The sequence below is a fragment of the Vanessa cardui genome, chromosome 27 (genome assembly GCF_905220365.1).
Source record: "Vanessa cardui chromosome 27, ilVanCard2.1, whole genome shotgun sequence".
NCBI lineage: Eukaryota > Metazoa > Arthropoda > Insecta > Lepidoptera > Nymphalidae > Vanessa > Vanessa cardui.
The window spans coordinates 886,544-906,189 of record NC_061149.1 but is presented as its reverse complement, the minus strand read 5'-3'; the positions used below and the strand labels follow the sequence as shown (position 1 = coordinate 906,189).

Here is a 19,646-nt window from a genome sequence, read left to right as displayed (position 1 = left end):
TCAATGCATTAGTTTAAATTTAATCAATGAATTTTCGTATATAATTAAATATATATATTTAACTAACGGATTTACTTGCTTATGCGATATAATAAATACAAAATACAAATAAAGACTTTATATATCTATCTATCTATCTATATATATATGAAACAGAAACTTCCGAGCGTTTTACCCCCTTAGGGGTCGAATTTCGTAAAATCAAATTCTTTCTATAATATTCTATAAGGGACCTATGTGCCAATTTTCGAGCTTGTAGGTGTTATAGTTTCTGAGATTCCTTCATCAATCTGTAAGTGGTATTTCTCTATATATACTTACATGTAGTCGATGTCTTGTTAAGAGCCGAGATGGCCCAGTGGTTAGAACGCGCGCATCTTAACCGATGATTGCGGGTTCAAACCCTGGCTAAGATAAGTGCTTAATTTGTGTTTATAATTCATCTCGTGCTCGGTGGTGAAGGAAAACATCGTGTGGAAACCTGCATGTGTCTAATTTCATCGAAATTCTGCCACATGTGCATTCCACTAACCCGCATTGGAACAGCGTGGTGGAATATGTTCCAAATCCTCTCCTTAATAGAAGAGGAGGCCTTATCCCAGCAGTGGGAAATTTATAGGCTGTTACTTTACTTTTACATGTAGTCTAAATAGAAATAACGTATCGTCATATAATTTCATGTGACTTAATATATTTGAAAACAAAAGTACATAATAATTTGTTAGCTATGAATAAATGAATGAATGAATTATACTTTATTGCACACCACAAAAAAAAGCAAAAATTAATAAATAAGAAAGTAACACAAAACTAATAAAATACAAAAAAGAAGAATATAAAAAAAATAAGTACATTAAAAGTACAACGGGCGGACTTATGGCTTATTAGCCATCTCTTCCAGACAACTCAATCAAAGGGTGATTTCAAAACCATCCTAGCAGTCATAAACTTACATACAAATATTTACACACTAATACATACTTAAGATAATAAAATGACATAAAAATTCATAAAATTACATAATAAATGTTACATGTATAATACACCAATTAATGATAATTATAAAATATCTTTAATAGGTAATATAAATCAATAAATTTGTCGAGAGTACTGTCAGCATTTCTCAGGATTAAATTTAAACCAACGTTACAGTAGACGCAATATTTAAAAAAAAAACATAATAGTATATAGATATATAGATGAGTATTTAATATATACATAGTATATTTCAACCACGAGAGGACATAAGCAAAACAAACAGCATCTGACAGCAAATTGATGCAATGTCATTGGTCCAGAGATTAATCTATGATATTCACTATGGTTTTGAAAGAATGGCGCTTAGAACGTCAATAAAACTTTTATCGGAATTTTGGAAGTAAAATTAAAGTGGATAGAAGTTGTTAAGTGTGATAGTGTGTTTTATAAATAAAGATATATTAGTCAAGAACTGTTAATAGTGCACAATAGCTGAGTTATTAACAATCAGTTATACGTAAATCTTTTTCTTTTAATTTATATTAAGATTGGATTACACTTTATTATATAATAATTGTATATTAAATTCCGGGAAATCAAACTATAAATTAATGTAATTATTTTGTGTGTTAATTTAACTTTTGTTAAGTGGAAATAATAAAGCTTCATGTATTGGATGTAATCTTGTATATTTAAACTTAAACTCAATGCCTTAAAGCTTCTTAAGATGAGTAAAATTCATTAAATTTTTTGTTGACTTAAAAATAAATTAAAACTAAATCATCTGTAAATCAAGTTTTATATATAAACAATTATATACACAGTTAAATAATAATATAAGACGTTTACAAAATCCCGTTATTATTTGTCAAAATTTAATTTTATAATTTGGACAGTACAGTACAGTCGGGGTAAGAAAAGGTTCGTCACCTTAAGATCTATTTTCGCTTGTTCAGTATGAGCGATAATCTGCTTTACCGATCGAGAGTGACATATTGCGTCGCAATGATTCGATGTTTAGATTCAAAAGGTACTAAGAGTTTAAGACTTGATAAAGGAATTAATTTGAAAACTGACGAAGGTTTTATTACTCTGACTGTACAAATTTGATGTTTCAAGCTTTAACTTCAAGGAATCTCATAAGCATCCCTTAGCTCGTTTGTTTTCGTTTTTTTTTAATATTTTAAGATGTCTAATAAATTTATAAATAATCATCAAATTTGGGCAAAAGATTTTGACAAAACTAAGGCACGCAGTACAATAATTTTCCTGTAGGTTACACAGATAATAACAACTAACTAATAAGTTAGTATCAGATTAATATTTTATACGAATATTTTTTATCTGTGTTTAACCATCTGTCATCTCGAATGACACATCGCGGAGCGCGGGAAAATGAAATAAAAAAAATGGCGCGATTTTTTCAAATATAACTTTAATACAAATATTGTGTTAGAAATACTTCTTTATGCTAATACATTTATATTATAATTATATTTTAATAAACTCATATTTTCTTAGTGTATCCGTTTTCAAAAGTGTAATCGATTTTAGAACGTCATTGGTACGGCTGTATAAAATAATACAAGATGTTTTCCCGCGCAAACGGATTATTAAAAAAGAAATAGAGAGTCCAATATGGAACGTCATATAACAATTATTGCAAAAATTCCATTTTTAAACTTCAGGCCAATAATATTTAATAAAAATAGAACCAACAATAAATAAATACTAAACATTCTACTGACGTATTTATTAATTGTATATATATAAATGTAACCCTGTGTGTTATATCTTCACGTTTAAACCACTAAATTTATTAAGATAAAATTTGGCACGGAGATAGTTTGAGTCTCGGAGAAGGACATTTTTTTAATTCATCCCTCAATGGTAAAATTAGGGTGACGATTTACATGATATAGGTTTTTTTTTTCACTTACCACCACTGATACAGTAATTTTATAATAACAAATAATAACTTGGGTTAATATTAATAGCTGTCGTTTAAGATTGAGACCTAATCTACCTCCAAAAAGGTTCTATTATGAAGACTTGCCACTCCCCCACATTAAAAAAACAGCTACCCTTATCTATTTATAACCTCACATTTTACGTCATAACTTTCAGTTGGCTACTAATAGCCGGGGTGTATCACCATAACGATATATAAATAGCTATATAAAGTTATCCTTCTTATAACTTACTATAGTTTACTTTATACTTTACTAGCAACCTACCCCGGCTTTGCGCGGGTGCAATACTGATACTAAATATTATACAGGATTTGTTAATTTACGACATCACATTACAAACTTCTAAAATTATCAGTGTTTCTTTACTATATTGTCCACATATAATACAAAAACCTTCCTCTCGAATCACTCTATCTATTAAAAAAAATCGCATCAAAATCCGTTGCGTAATTCTGAAGACCTAAGCATACATAAGGACAGCAGCGGTAAGGGACTTCGTTTTATACTATGTATGATGGTACCCCACACAGAAAATAAATAAATACAATATCCAGCTTAAATAAAAGCGTAGATAAAAATCTAGCACCGGTTTGGACAAACAGACACTCAGATTCTAGAACGGATGAAGAAAATTGTGGATTGATTCATAGTTTTATGTTAGGAGCCCACTTTACTATACCTAACCATCAGATGTTAGTTTGATAATAAAATTAATATATGTTTTTAATTTAAATTTACGGATATATTAATAATAATATTTTACCGGTTTTAAATACGGTTATATTTATTTTTGTATTATCCAATGTTTCAAATAGTTTCAGTTTCAAATATTCTATTATTTATAAATAGTAAAATAATCTATAAAAGATAATCTCTTAAAACAATATGCAAAAAAATAATTATAAACAATGTTCTATTGGATTAATTTACATATATAATTCCATAACATCCCTGACCTGTGTGATCTCTGAAGTGTGTTTGTTTGTTTATTTACTTCTTTACTGGTTTCATTGGTTGGTGAACTGTAAAACCCAAACGCCTGCAGTGATGTATCACAGTACAAGAACTTGTTTCCTACTTTTACTTAATAGTTTATAAATATGCCGATGATATGATGAAGAGCAAAGGGCTACGTGCTCTCTGAGGCATGGGTACTGATAGGAACCCCTGTATTATATCCTACATGGTAATTGCACCTAGGACCTTTTGTATTACAGCCGTTACAAGCTAGGCTTTAAACCAACGGCATTTTATATGAACCTGTGTATCGGTCATGACCTCATAAACCGGTTCCATGGTGTATCTATTTATAAACTGTCTGCGATTTAACTAAACTTGTTAATTGGACGATTTAAACTACATAATGTCAAATCAAATCAAAACAAATCAAATCAATTTTATGTAAGTAACCTTCAAGATGAAGCGTTTTTGAATGGTCAATAATTAAATACTACCACCGCTTCGGAAAGCAGCCTCTTACGAGACGAAACGACAAGAAACTCGCATAGTTGCTCATATTTACAATAATTAATTAGTGAATTTTTACTTGGTGGTAGGGCTTTGTGCAAGCCTGTCTGGGTAGGTACCACCCAGTCATCAGTTATTCTACCGCCAAATAACAGTACTCAGTATTGTTGTGTTCCGGTTTGAAGGGTTAAGTTCCCAAGGTTAGTGGCGCATTGACGATGTAAGGAATAGTTAATATTTCTTACAGCGACATTGTCTATGGGTGGTGGTGACCACTTATTCCATAAAAAAAACATCGTAAAGGTTTAAATATTATAAAATATAGAGTCAAAATTAGTTGAAATAGCCCAGGGGTTGAAACGTGTGCATCTTAACCGATGATTGCTTTCAAACCCAGGTAAGCAACACTGAATTTCCATTTTGAAAGCTGCAAGTGTCTTATTTCAACGAAATTCAGCCACATATGTATCCACCAATCTGCACTGGAGCAGCGTGGTGGAATAAGCTCAAAACACCCTCTCTTCAAAGGGAGAAGAGGCCTTAGCCCAGCAATGGGTATTTTACTTTTAGTTTTTTTTTATATACAAAAATTATATTTTTGACTTGTGGCAACAGTTGTATCCGGCTCGTTATTACGCCGATGCTTGATTTTATATCGTAGGCGTTAATTACTATTGGGAATGTGGACACCGTTAGAGAAACAGCCATCTTTATGTGTTAGAACTCGTTGTGAGCTTTGGCGGTCAATTTTACGTATAACTGTTCTTCGGATGTTTATTAACGAGTTATACGTGTAAGCTCACCTGTATGGGCGCGGCTTAATATTAAATTATAAGATCAAGCTTAGCTTATGAATTAAAAAATAAACTTTCTTGTAATTGAATTATTGTTTTATATTTATATTGTATTAATTTAATTATTATTTGGTAGAGTAGTGGACACCGGTTTTCATGGGTATGCCGAAACCATGTAGGAAAAGTTCATTAATTTCTATGTTCTTTAGGTGTTTGTGGTATCGTTACTTCTGATTTTCCATAACACAAGTGCGTTAGCTACTTACATTGGGATCAGAGTAATGTATGTGATGTTGTCCAATATTTAAAGTAAGTAAAGTAAAGTAACAGCCTGTAAATTTCCCACTGCTGAGATAAGGCCTCCTCTTCCATTAAGGAGAGAGATTGGAACATTTTCCACCACGCTGTTCCAATGCGGGTTGGTGGAATGCACATGTGACAGAATTTCGATGAAATTAGACACATGCAGTTTTCCTCACGATGTTTTCCTTCACTGCCGAGCACGAGATGAATTATAAACACAATTAAGCACATATATATAGTGGTGCTTGCCTGGGTTTGAACCCGCAATCATCGGTTAAGATGCACGCGTTCTAACCACTGGGCCATCTCAGCTCGGTCCAATATTTATTTATTTTAAATTAAATCATGGGGAGCGCAATAGTAGCTTTAAGGCATGATGAAGCCTGTAAATTTCCCATTGATGGGCTAAGGCATCCTCTGCCTTAGAGTTGAAGGTTCGGTTATTCCTCTGGATTGTTCCAATGCGTGTTGATAGATGGAGATGTGGCAGAATTAGGTTGAATTTAGACACATGCATGTTTCTTTCACCGCCAAGCACGAGATGAATTATAAACACAAATAAAGCACATGAAAATTCAGTTCTACTTATTTGAATTTGAACTAGTAATCATCGGTTAAGATGTAGGCGTTCTAACCACTAGGCTTTGTGGTCTGTTTTTTTTTTCAATTTACAATAAATTAACTTTCATTAAATTGTATTCAATAGTTTAAAGTTAAGACAGACTGACAGATTTTAGCATTCATAATATTATTACATGAATGTTAATCAAGTAAAAAAAACAATTGTTCCATTATCTATATTATCTTGTATTATCTGAATGAAATTCTATTACGATAAGACCTTTTAAGACTGCGTTACGTGGCAGTGATTACGTGTAGCGTCAGAAGAATAAATATAATAAGTTATTAAGGAAAACATACTGTATACTAGTTGCCGACCCCGGGTTCGGTCGAGTCTTAAAGTTGTCATGTGTCAGGCAAAAACAGCAGCCTATGTCTTACCTCGGAGTTCAAATCTGCTTCATATAAAATTTCATCAAATTCGGTTCAGCGGTTTGGTAGAGAAAGATAGACAGACAGACAGAGTTACTTTCTCATTTATAATATTAGTATTGAAGTAAATATATATAATTACATATATAACTGTTATCATCCCTTAAAGATGAGAAAAGGGTTTGGAATTTTGTATGGGGAAACAATCAAATTTTGTATGGGAATAAAATGATTTGTGTTCTATAATTTTTTTTAATTTTAAAACTTATGTTACGTCAATGATCACAAATTGAATATTATTGTTGTATATACTATTATTAATTATAAAATAATTTTTATGACTGAATATTATGAGGATATTTTTATCAAACTTACTTAAGGAAACCTGTTCACGCTTAAGCTCGGTAGAATCTACTTTCCGAACCGGTAGCTTCACTTAATTGTTAAATGACGATTCAAAAGTGCTTGTAAAAGCCCACTTGAATAAAGTTTATTTTGATTTTGATTGAACCGATTTAGATGATATTTGTTAAGTAGACAGTTAGAGTTGTAGGAAGGCTATTTTTTATCACGAAAATATATTCTTAAAGGTGTCAAAAGATTGTATAGGGAATCAATAAACGTTTATACTGGGTTAATTTGAAGTCATTCTAGCTTTATAAAGCGCGGGGGAAAACTGTGAGTTTGGTTAGTAAAGCATTAACACAGTGAAATATTAAATAATGTCGATGGCTGTGTTGACGGTACCCACATGCGTCAGTTGACGTCACACGTCGCCCCATTCCGAAAGGTCATATCGTAATGGCATTTAACGCTGATAACATACCTTATCTATTAATAATTTTTTACTTGTTAACACTTAGAAATTGGTCTTTTAAATCAATTTTTAAATACCAATTCTGGTTAATGGCGTGTAAGATGATTTTATTTTTGAGTGTTTGATGCAAGTTTGAGTACGTTTCATCGTAAAGTAAAGTAAAGTAACAGCCCGTAAATATCCCACTGTTGGGATAAGGCCTTCTCTTCCATTAAGGAGAGGGTTTGGAAAATATTCCACCACGCTGTTCCAATGCGGGTTGGTGGAACGCACATGTGGCAGAATTTCAACGAAATTAGACACATACAGGTTTCCTCACGATGTTTTCCTTCCCCGCTGAGCACGAGATGAATTATAAACACAAATTAAGCACATATATATAGTGGTGCTTGTCCGGGTTTGAACCCGCAATCATCGGTTAAGATGCACGCGTTCTAATATTTCCTATTCTGTTAACACATATTGATAAAATACTATACAATAATTTGCACTTATAAAATAATATGTCCTGCCTGACTGATTCACCATCGCCGACAATCTTTCATCTTAAAATGAAAACGATTAAAACAATCTGTGGATTTCGAAGAAGTATGTATATGTCGCATAAACAGAAACGATAATGCTAGCTCGATAGCTACTATGAGAAAACTCCGTTTATAGTAAATTACAACTTAAAAGTCACACTTAACTGTTCTTTAATAAATTTAATTTTATTTATATTTTGATAAATGACAAATCATCCGCCATTTTAAATTTTAATACAATCTAATACTTTCTTAAAAGCCCGCCAAAATTACTTACACTTTTGCCACAGATAATAAAATCATAAGTTTAGGTTAGTTGATTAACAAAATTAATGTTTAATAACAATAAATCACATTAATTATCGATTCAAAATATTAATTAATATTTTAAATAATAATATTACAAATTACATGTGCCAGCGAACTGTACGCGTTTGAATTTAACAAAAAAATATATTATTGTAACCTGAGTTACTCCTTATTATAATCAGTTATCAGTCCCGTCAAAACCGGTACAGCAGTTCCAGAGATTAGCCGGAACAACCAGACAGAAAGAAATTGTAAAAAATGTTATTTTGGTATATGTACCGTGTATACATACTATATACTATATATGCATTGAGTGAAAAAGGGCTATTTTAGACACTCCAATTTTATTATATGTATAACGGCTATTTGTGTATAATATATATTATAATACAATTATAACACCAAGTTTCTGACTTCGCATAGTCAATAAATCCTTCTTGGGGAAAGATTTCTTTAATAAAATTCCACAGAAATTTTTAACTTTGCCGTTTCATAAATTCAAATCGTTTGTAAAAAATACATTGGTAGAAAAGGCACATTATTCGATACAAGATTTTATAGATGGTAAAAAAGCGTGGAGTTAATACTTGTTAACTTCCAAGATATATTAATTTAAATAATTTTATTTAACTAACATGACTTTGTATTTTTTAAATGTTAAAAAAGAGTAACTACTGAGTTTCTTGCTGGTTCTTCTCGGTACAAAACTACTTTCCGAACCGGTGGTAGCTTCACTTAATTGTTAAATGACGATTCAAAAGTGCTTGTAAAAACCTGCTTGAATAAAGTTTATTTTGATTGATTGATTGATTTTGATTGAATGAGGAATCGTTGAATATAGAAACCTAACAATGACAGAAATGGAGACAATCTCGATCGCATTTTGTAAATATCGAAATACAAATAGTTTGCGATACTTGCAAGTACTTCGGAACGATTGAAATCCGGCATCTATACTTATTGCCGGTTCTTGGGTAGAATCTAACATTCCGAACCGGTTTCAGCTTTAAATTCAATCCAGTACAATGAATATTCAAATGATCTTGAAGATAATATTTTTATTACTACATACATATATAAAATATTTAATGAATTATTATTGTTTTTAATCATCATCACTCCTGCCCTTATCCCAATTTTACTTGGGGTCGGCGCAGCATGTCTTCTCCTTCCATACTTCTCTGTCAGACGTCATCTCACAAGTAACATTATTTCTAACCATATCGTCACACAATCCATCCATCGTTTCTTGCTTCCTCTACCTCTATATCCATCCACATCCATGCTCAAGGCCTTCCTCACAATATGTTTCTCATTCCTCATAATAAGCCCATAACACGATAGCCAGCATATAACTTCTCGGCTATCAGTGTCACTTTCAAACTTCCTCTTATGTCCTCCTTACTCTATTCATTCGCGTAACAACACAGATTCCTCTCATCATTCTCATCTCTGCAACATTCAGCTGTCTTTTAAAGTATTAATTTATAATTTTATTGTTTTGAATGTAACACATATATGTATTATTAATATATGCTTTTATTGGTAAATGATATATATGTATGTGTTGCATTCGTCGTCTGTTCGTTGGATTTGCAAGAGGACTGTAGATACATATCATTGCTCTCTATGAAATAGGTATTATGTCGTGTTTCGAAAAATGATTAATTTCTTTTAACTTGTTAACACGTAGAAGTTATTACAATTTCCCATCAAAAATCGATTATAAATGAATAATATATATAGTTTATGTATAGACATTAGTTAATCTATATTAATGTTATAAATGTGAAAATACTCTGTCTGTTTCTCTTTCACGACCAAACTTTGTAGTAGGGCTATGTGCAAGCCCGTCTGGGTACCACCCACTCATCAGTTATTCTACCGCCAAATAACAGTACTCAGTATTCTTGTGTTCCGGTTTGAAGGGTGAGTGAGCCAGTGTAACTACAGGCACAAGGGGCATGACATCTTAGTTCCCGGGGTTTGTGGCACATTGACTATGTAAGGAATAGTTAATATTTCATACAGCGTCATTGTCTATGGGTGATGGTGACCACTTACCATCAGGTGGTCCATATGCTCGTCCGCCAACTTATACCATAAAAAAACCATAGAACTGAATTTGATGAAATTTGGTGTGAAGCAAACTTGAACTTCTTGTAAGGCTAGGCTATGTTTTTTGCATAACGTTTGACAACCAACCCCATAAAATATGAGCGAAACCGCGGGCGACAACTAGTGATACATAATATATAATTATATATATTTTTGTTTCAGATAAACATAAAAGATGGCGTTCATAAAACACGGAGGGATACTGTTGCTTTTTGTGATAGCGGAGATCAGCGCCGCCACGGAATTCTTTAGAAGTACGTTAATACCGCTATTGCATGATAGATGTCGCTAGTGCTCATATTACTTCGATATAAACCATTGTTTTATATTAAACTTGTATAATTTAATTTCTGAATTATAAACAGTTAGGTTAACACTTATGTTATCTATTATGATTTTATTTTATGAATTGATTAAGGATATTACTTGCTATATTTTTTTTATCAAGAAAGAAATTATGTAAGTACTTATGTTTCTCAAATAACATAGTATATCCTAATATCATTTGATATATCTATACTAAAACCTTTTACGAAACGCGCTGCATCTTACTTATACGAAGTTATATATATACATACATATATATTGGCTTAGTAGTTTTCCCAGTAAGTTACTAAAAAAAACATCAAGTACATTTGACGTTGTAAAACTCATTATGTAAATTAAAAATTAATTATGATTTTTTTTTTAATTTAACTCATGCTCTCACTTGGACCCATTAAATAGTTTCCTAAGACTGTCAAAACTTATATATGCAACTATATCACTCACACAGAAATGACTACAATACTGTGCCTACGTATTATCTTTTATTGTAAGCAAAAATCACTGTCCATAATGGCACCTAGAAACAAGTCGATATTCGATATGCTACATTGTCAATTAATACATTTTTATTAAATACTTTAACTAACCATTAATTTATTAACATAAGAATTAACAACATTAAATGCTTAAATATATATACAAATATGAACTAAAACTAGTTACTGTATAAATCTTGACCGCGTGCAATGGCGGCAAGAATGCTAGCAGCATTTCCCCGTTGAATCGCAATTCCGATCCTCTGGGCAAAAAACGAACCAGCCCTCCTGTCACCAGTGATATATACATTATTATATGTTCTGTCGCGGAGTCGCCATCCTAACATCGCACTGTAATATCGTCGTAATAATTAAATATTGTAAATTATATTACAATACATATATCTATACTGAATTGCCTTTCATTACATCATCCATAAGACATATAAGGCAAAATACGAATGAGGATTTAATTGTGTGTGTTTTCAGCGCCCCGTCAGTCCGGTCCGGGCAGCATCTTTACAACCGGCAACGGCGAACCGTGTCTCGGCGGCGACAGGTCTACTGGAGGCGTCTGCTTATCCAGGAACCAGTGCAACACCCAGGGGGGAAAGGCCATTGGATTCTGTGGGGTATTCGCTACTTGTTGCTCATGTGAGTTTCCCTCTTAAATAAAGTACTTTTTATTATAATAATATGGCTTAGTAAGCAATCTGAACCGGAAATTACTGGTTCAAACCGGATATGCACTAGTTCTCCTCTACCCTCCATACCATATATAGTCAAAATAAAAAAAAGTTACTTTTATTGAAGCATGCTTTTACAAGCACTTTTGAATCAGTCTTTTGACTGTATTAAGCGAAGCTACCACCGGTTCGGAAAGTAGATTCAACGGAGAAGAACCGGCAAGTAACTCAGTAGTTACTCTTTTTTAACGTTTAAAAATACAGTCATGTTAGTTCAATACAATTATATATGTATGTAATATATCCTGGAAGTCTACAAGTATTAATTCCACGCTTTTTTTATCGTCTGCATAATCTTGTACTGAATAATATGCCTTTCTTTACCAATAATATCAATAGTAATATCAAAGTATAACTAAATAGGCTCAATATCTATAATAATTTAATCATTTGTACATTAAATTATTACCCACTTTTATATAACTTTATGAGTGAGTGAGCTGGACAGCCCAGTGGTTAGAACGCGTGCATCTTAACCAATGATTTCGGGTTCAAACCCAGGCAAGCACCACTATATATATATGTGCTTAATTTGTGTTTATAATTCATCTCGTGCTCGGCGGTGAAGGAAAACATCGTAAGGATACCTTACATGTGTCTAATTTCATCGAAATTTTGCCACATGTGCATTCCAACATTGGAACAGCGTGGTGGAACATGTTCCAAACCCTCTTCTTAATGGCAGAGGAAGACTTAGCCCAGCAGTGGAAAATTTACAGTCTGTTACTGTACTGTTACTGTATGTAAATCGATAATTGTTTCCAGTGAACGCGTGTGACATACGGACAAACACAAAAGTCGCGGTCTTCATCAATCCCCCCTTGAACAGGGAGTCGTCTGGCCTGGAGTGCTCCTACAACATTGAGATCAACAACAACAACGTCTGTCAAATGAGGATTGACTTCGAGACCTTCAATCTGGCACCGCCCACCACGGTGAGCGAAAAAATATTCTAGAATTTATCTAAAAGAGCCAATCGGTTAGATTTAAATCACGTCAATATTTTTATTTATTAACATAAGAATTAACAATATTAAATGCTTAAATATATACAAATATGAACTAAAACTAGTTACTGTATAAATCTTGACCGCGTGGAATGGTGGCAAGAATGCTAGCAGCATTTCCCCGTAAGATTAATTTGTGTTTTGCTTTTAAATCAAATCTACATGGATCCCATGAATTTGTATTCACCAAGCGACTGCTTTTACTTGTTGATAAATATCGACTGGGTATTCATCATTATTCATCAGGTATTCTACTGTTAAATAGTAATATTTAATATTAGTTATCGCCCGCAGTTTCGCTAACGTTTTAGCCGTTCGATTGTCATGTGTTAGGCAAAAATGTAGTTTGATAAATCCAAACTCAGTTCGACTTTTTATTTTTACATCATTGGTTCAATCGTCACAATTCCAAGTTGTACAATCAATCACCCTTAATTTTTAAGATAATCCCGTTAAACCCGGATTCTGACCACCAATCGCTTTATGGTTTTCTTATTTTTTACGCCTGTCACCTCATAAAGTAAATTCAATTGGTCAGCCGAACTAAGTCGGCTTTCTTGACCAGCCAACCACGATGCCAAAGTAATACCATCTTCAAATCAGAATAACATAAATAAAAATCATCAACGTAGTATGTCCTTTTTTGAGGTCAAATTTCATCAAAATCATGATATGGTCGTGAAAATGCGACAGACAGATTACTTTCACTTTTATAATATTATATAGTATAAATTGTTGTGTTCCGATTTCAAAAATGTTTGAGCTAGTGTTATCGAACTATTATATAAATGTCATTAAAACAACGTGGTAGACCAAGAAGTATAAAATTTCTTAAATAGGAGAATATTCCTTAGTCCATCAGTGAATATGCCTTAACTAACTTACTATAGGCCTCTTCTCCCTTTGAGGAGAAGGTTTGGAACATATTCCACCTCGAGTCGAGATGGCCCAGTGGAACGCGTGCATCTTCCGATGATTGCGGGTTCAAACCCTTGTCTTTATAATTCATCTCCTGCTCAGCGGTGAAGGAAAACATCGTGAGGAAACCTGCATGTGACAAATTTGATAGAAATTCTGCCACATGTGTATTCCACCAACCCGCATTGGAACAGCGTGGTGGAATATGTTCCAAACCTTCTCCTCAAAGAGAGAGGAGGCCTTTAGCCCAGCAGAGGAAATTTACAGGCTGTTGTTGTTGTTGTAACTTACTTATAACCATAAATTTTGCAGGTGGATCCAGTCGAAAACGTAACCCATCGTCCAGGGTACGTCTGCAAGAACGACATCTTCCAAGTCATCAATTTGCACGCCAACTCCGATTTCCTACCATCACTGTGTGGTGACAATAGCGGTCAACACAGTGAGTATAATAATAAAAAGTTCGATTTCAAAATCATCCATTCCCTGTTACATAACTCGAGACTATATAGGTTATCCTTAGGTCGTCTCAGCTTCCCAACTAATCATTCATCATCTAAAATTTGCTCTCAAAGCCTTGAATGGAAACCAGGCAATAAAATCTAATATTAATTCCTTTCCAGTTTACGTACGAGTAAACGCCTCAACCAACAGCCGGTCCATTCGTCTGAATTTCAAGCTGGCCGATCGCGTCTCTCAGCCCAACCTGCCTCAAGCCACTTGGAAGATCAAGGTCACACAGCTCGAATGCTTCAATACCCTCGGGTAAGTTTGGACATATCACATTCAGCTATACGAATATAATATTTTATAGAATACAAAGATATATTTGAAGGAACGTTAATGATAACCTTGGGGTAAACGGAAGTGCCAAATAAACCTTCCAATTTAAAGAGCAAGTAAGCTAATGCCACGTACAAGGGTTTCATCAATCAATCAATCAGCCCATTCTCGTCCACTGCTTGACATAGGCTACACCAATTGCATGCCGCTGTGATCGTTCTTGGGCTACTCGCACCCAAGGGTTTCATGGTCTACTACAAGGCATTGCTAATTGAACGGTTTATACCTCTTGTAGAAGTGTTCGAGGACGATGATACCACATTAGAAGCACCTACTTACTATTCAATACCAGTTGAATTGTTTGGCTTTTACTAAAGATGCATTTTACATGATAGTCTAGAAGTTTGAAGATAATAATATTTCGTTTATTTTTGATTAACAGCAAGTACCGGGATGGTATCCTGGAAGCTATAACGGCATCACTACCAGCTACCCCGTTCACAAGCACAGCAGACAGAGATGAATACATGATCGGTAACTAATATACCTACTGTCATTAATCTCCAAAGATATTCGATAAAAAATATACCAAGTAGAGGATGATTTTGGATAGGCTTGTAACCCAGCCTATAATTCTCAACCTAAAGCTATCACCAGCTTCTATAAAAATCACTGGATTATATTCATAAATTAGCCTGCTATCTGATAGATTCTTGTGCTACAGATCTTCGTCTTTCGGTACAGAGAGATCTTTGTCACAAGATACCTGGTAAAAATACAGTCGAAAGTTTATTTCCATAAAATCCATTTGTACTTAGTAATCAATTAAAATTAGGAAAGATCCATGAAACTGCATAAGAATGCTGCACTTGTATAAACGTTTTATCTTCAAGAGAAAAAAAACTGAATGATGATGGTTTGGTAATGTTCCAGCGCCACCCGGCTGTTTGCAGTACTACCCCGACCGTTCCGGTTTCTTCGAATCGTTTAACTACAATCGAGGAGCTGGTCCGTACATCGCTAACATGGCGTACGCTACCTGTTTCAAACGCAACTCTGACGTATGTGGAATCAAGTAAGTGGATTTATTGATACAATACTATACAAAAAGGCTTCGTGAAGGTCAAGCTTTCTTTGCATAAAATTTCAAGAAATTCGGTTAAGTAATTTGGCCATGAGATAGCAACAGACAAACAGGCAGACAGAGTTATTTTCGCATTTACAATATTAGCATAAATGAGACTAGGTAACATCCGGTACTCGATACATTGCTCATTAGATCGTTAAATATCTAATATGATTTGCCCGCTAGGTATTTGACTTGTTTAGCAGAAACATTCAACATATTGTTGTATGAAGTTGTCTTCTCTCGTATTTGGTGATGATATTATTCTAAGGGTGAAATTTTGAGAAGTACATCCAGTAATGAACTTTGGATCAAAGAGCAACTAGGTGTAATGAGTTCTTAACTTTCTTATTCTTCTTGACATTATTAGGCTTTGTAATTTTTTTGCTAAGGGAGCATGGAAGATTCGTCACCAGACATGGGAATTATTATTTAATTAATTAATTATTTAATGAAAGTGAAAGAAAACCAAATCAACTTATAATTGTTTGGAGCAAAATTGAAATGTAAAATGTGTTTTACCCCAAGTACTCAGGTATTTTTACCCTTTGAAAGTTAGAGCCAGGTTAAGTTATTAATAAACATTTGCATCATACGCCTCACAGAACTTTCTGATAGTACTCTTGAACTAATGTGGAACATGCTATTTGTGGTATAATCTCGTGTAACCATTTCCAGATTGACAGCAGCCAGCTTCGACATGGCTTACCACGACGATTCCAACTTGTATCTGGACACGGATTGCCAAATGAACCCGATCACCCAGGGTTTCGCGCAATCAGAGGATTACTTATTCATCCCCGAAGCGGAGACAGCCGACGGTCTGAGAGGATCCAAGTTTTGTGGATCGAGTGCGTCGAACCAGATCATTGCATGTATGTATACAACAACAGTCTGTAAATTTTCCTCTGCTGGGCCAAAGCTTCTTCTCTCTTTGAGGGAAAGGTTCGGAACATATTCCACCACGCTGTTTCAATGGTGGAATACACAAGTGGCAGAATTTTTTGATGAATTAGACACATGCAGGTTTTTCTCATGATGTTTACCGCCGAGCACGAGATGAATTTTACACGCAAATTAAGTGCATGAATATTCAGTGGTGCTTGGCTTGGATGATTGCGTTTCAATCTTCGGTTAAGATACACGCGTTCTAACCACTGGGCCATTTCGGCTCGGCATGTATGTATGACTTATATTGGATGTATGTTTGTAAAAACTATACTTTATGTAGGTAGGGGAATAGTCAAATAGGCTACCTGATGTTAAACGATCAGCATCCCCCATAGACATTGGCGCTGTAAACAGTTATGAGTACTGCCGACAGTGGCAAAATATGTCATGAGCGAGTGGTACCTACCCAAGGCTTGCACAAAGCCCTACCACATACATACTATAAACCATCACTGTTATTTAAAATCCACTGAGAAGAACGGGAAAACCTTAGGGTATAACTATCATGATTATTCTTACGGAGTCCTCGATAGTTCTTACTCTAATAACTAGCGCGCACTGGTGATTTTTGTCACGGTGACATTTTCGTCATTCTTGTCGAGTCCGTGAATATGTATGGAGGTGCGCGCACGTTACGACGTGACAATTGGGTGACATTTGTGTCTGCATCTGTAGCCCAATGGTTGTCAAATATTTGGCCTATATAATGAGTGATGATTTGTGATGATTTGTGTTGATTCCAGCCACGCCCCCGGGCCCCCTGTACGTGTACTTCCACAGTGACAACTTAGTGACTCAAGACGTCAACGAAGCCGGTTTCCGGTTCAACTACAACGTGCTGAACAACTGTTATGTCAAACATTAATAGACAAGTGCGATGTTATGAACTTTATGAATAATTACTGTTATATGTCATTGTACTGAAATTGTCAACATTAATTGTTCTTACATTTGATATCGGATTAGAAAAAATTAAGATGTCAGTTGTTTTAAATAAAACTAGCAAACGATCCGGCTTTACACGGGTACATAGGTACTATTTACAACTATTGAAGAAGAAATATGAAAAAGAAAATTCTTAATTTTATAGAAATTTCTAGCTTTTTCTTTTAGAAATTTCTACAAATAATCGGCTTTTCTCTACTATAATACACATGGAAAATGTTTTTCCATGAATTCACTTTGTTGATTGTTGAAAACCGCATTAAAATCCGTTGCGTAGTTTAAAAGATCTACGCGTATAGATGGAAGGCGACATTGTTTTATACTAATTTGAGGTATGACTTTTTGTGTAACATTGTAGGTTATTTTAATGTCAGTTGAGCACAGATAAATAAAATATTTTTGAATGATCTGTCAAATATTATATGGTGTACATTTCAATCAAAAAATGTTTTTGACTAGAAACTGGTAATTTTATGTGCAGCGTAATTATTAGGTATTAATAATATGCAGTGACTATGGCGTAAGAATATTGTATAACTATTATCTGTTATTTAAAATAAGACCAGAAATGCATTTATTATTAATGTATAATAATTTATTATGAAACAATAAATTATTTAAAAATAACACGTGTTTTTTTAATGTGTTTTTGAAATTAGTTGTCAAATGTAATCTTTATTTATGTAATTCCTTGTGCTGGTCTAACGCCCATTACACAATGAGAAAAATAACATATAAGAGGTAAGGAATAAGGAATAGCGGAATCCAACGATGGCAGCACCACGGAACTAGTATTCAATCGCTGTGATTGGTTGAATATGGTAGCCTCAGAATTTTACCTTCGGACATCTCGTCAAAATTCGAAGTTTCACTCGCACTACCTTGATGTCTGAAAATCCACAACAGCGCGATTTCTTAGACCAGCTTTCGCCGGCGGTTTTTCCGAACCGATACGACATGGGAACCTTCAAGAAAAGAGCGTACTCCTTTCTTAAAGGCCGGCAACGCACCTTCAAGCCCTCTGGTGTTGCAGATGTCCATGGGCGGTGGTAGTCACTTTCCATCAGGTGAGCCTCCTGCTCGTTTGCCACCTATCACATAAAAAAAAGCCTATCGCCTATTGTGTTTTGGTTGCTGTGCTATTCCTTATTCCATATCTCTTATATCTTATATTTTTCATTGTGTAATGGGCTTAAAACTCTCTCTTTGAGTACAGTAGACAATTCCACCACACTATTCCAAAGCGTGTTGGTGACGATACATGTTGGATGTCGTTGGTTGAGAACACAGAAATTCAGAAGTTCTTGCATTAATTTCGTTCGGGACTATCTTTATCAAACAGATTATTTTAAATATTCCTTCGTCAACTCCAGCAAACTCGTTTGGATACACACTAATAGTCTGACAGTTGTGTAGCCCGAACGAATTTATTCATGCTTGCATTAAAATTACATGGAACTTATAAAATTATTGGTTGTGAATCTGGGAAAGTCTTGACTTAGACTTTTGAGTGCAACCTCAAACTCGGCCATGAAACAGTCTTTAATATTTTAGAATAAAAACTAACATCCCTGTTAATATTATAATTTATCTGTAACCTCTTTACGCTTAAATCACTGAACCGATTTAAATGAAATTTGATTTTTTTTATGGCATAGGTTAGCGGACGAGCATATGAGCCACCTGATGGGAAGTGATCACCATCACCCATAGACAATGACGCTGTAAGAAATATTAACTATTCCTTACATCGTCAATGCGCCACCAACCTTGGGAACTAAGATGGTATGTCCCTTGTGCCTGTAGTTACACTGACACACTCACCCTTCAAACCGGTACACAACAATAATGAGTACTGTTGTTTGGCGGTAGAATAACTGATGAATGGGTGGTACCTACCCAGACGGGTTTGCACAAAGCCCTACCACCAAGTAATGATATGGCCGTAGCTTGAGCCCCGATGTAAGGGAGAGGTTTATCACGGAAATCACTCCCTTAAAGTGTAAAAAGGGGTAAGTTTATATCGAGAAACATTTCTTAATTAAAAAACATAACTCATTTTGATTTAACTTTTCTTAAATAATGCTTAGG

The 19,646-nt window shown here is 34.3% G+C and overlaps 1 protein-coding gene across 1 annotated transcript; it reads left to right on the top strand.

Moving 5' to 3' along the window:
- The first annotated feature begins 11,113 nt into the window (after nucleotides 1–11,113).
- Nucleotides 11,114–18,124, top strand: LOC124540925. Its single transcript, XM_047118701.1, has 9 exons — nucleotides 11,114–11,153; nucleotides 11,569–11,733; nucleotides 12,591–12,760; nucleotides 14,063–14,192; nucleotides 14,374–14,515; nucleotides 14,976–15,067; nucleotides 15,467–15,608; nucleotides 16,338–16,534; nucleotides 17,354–18,124. Exons 1-9 carry the CDS (start codon nucleotides 11,114–11,116, stop codon nucleotides 17,473–17,475), a joined length of 1,200 nt encoding a protein of 399 aa, XP_046974657.1. The 3' UTR covers nucleotides 17,476–18,124.
- Nucleotides 18,125–19,646: the final 1,522 nt, after the last annotated feature.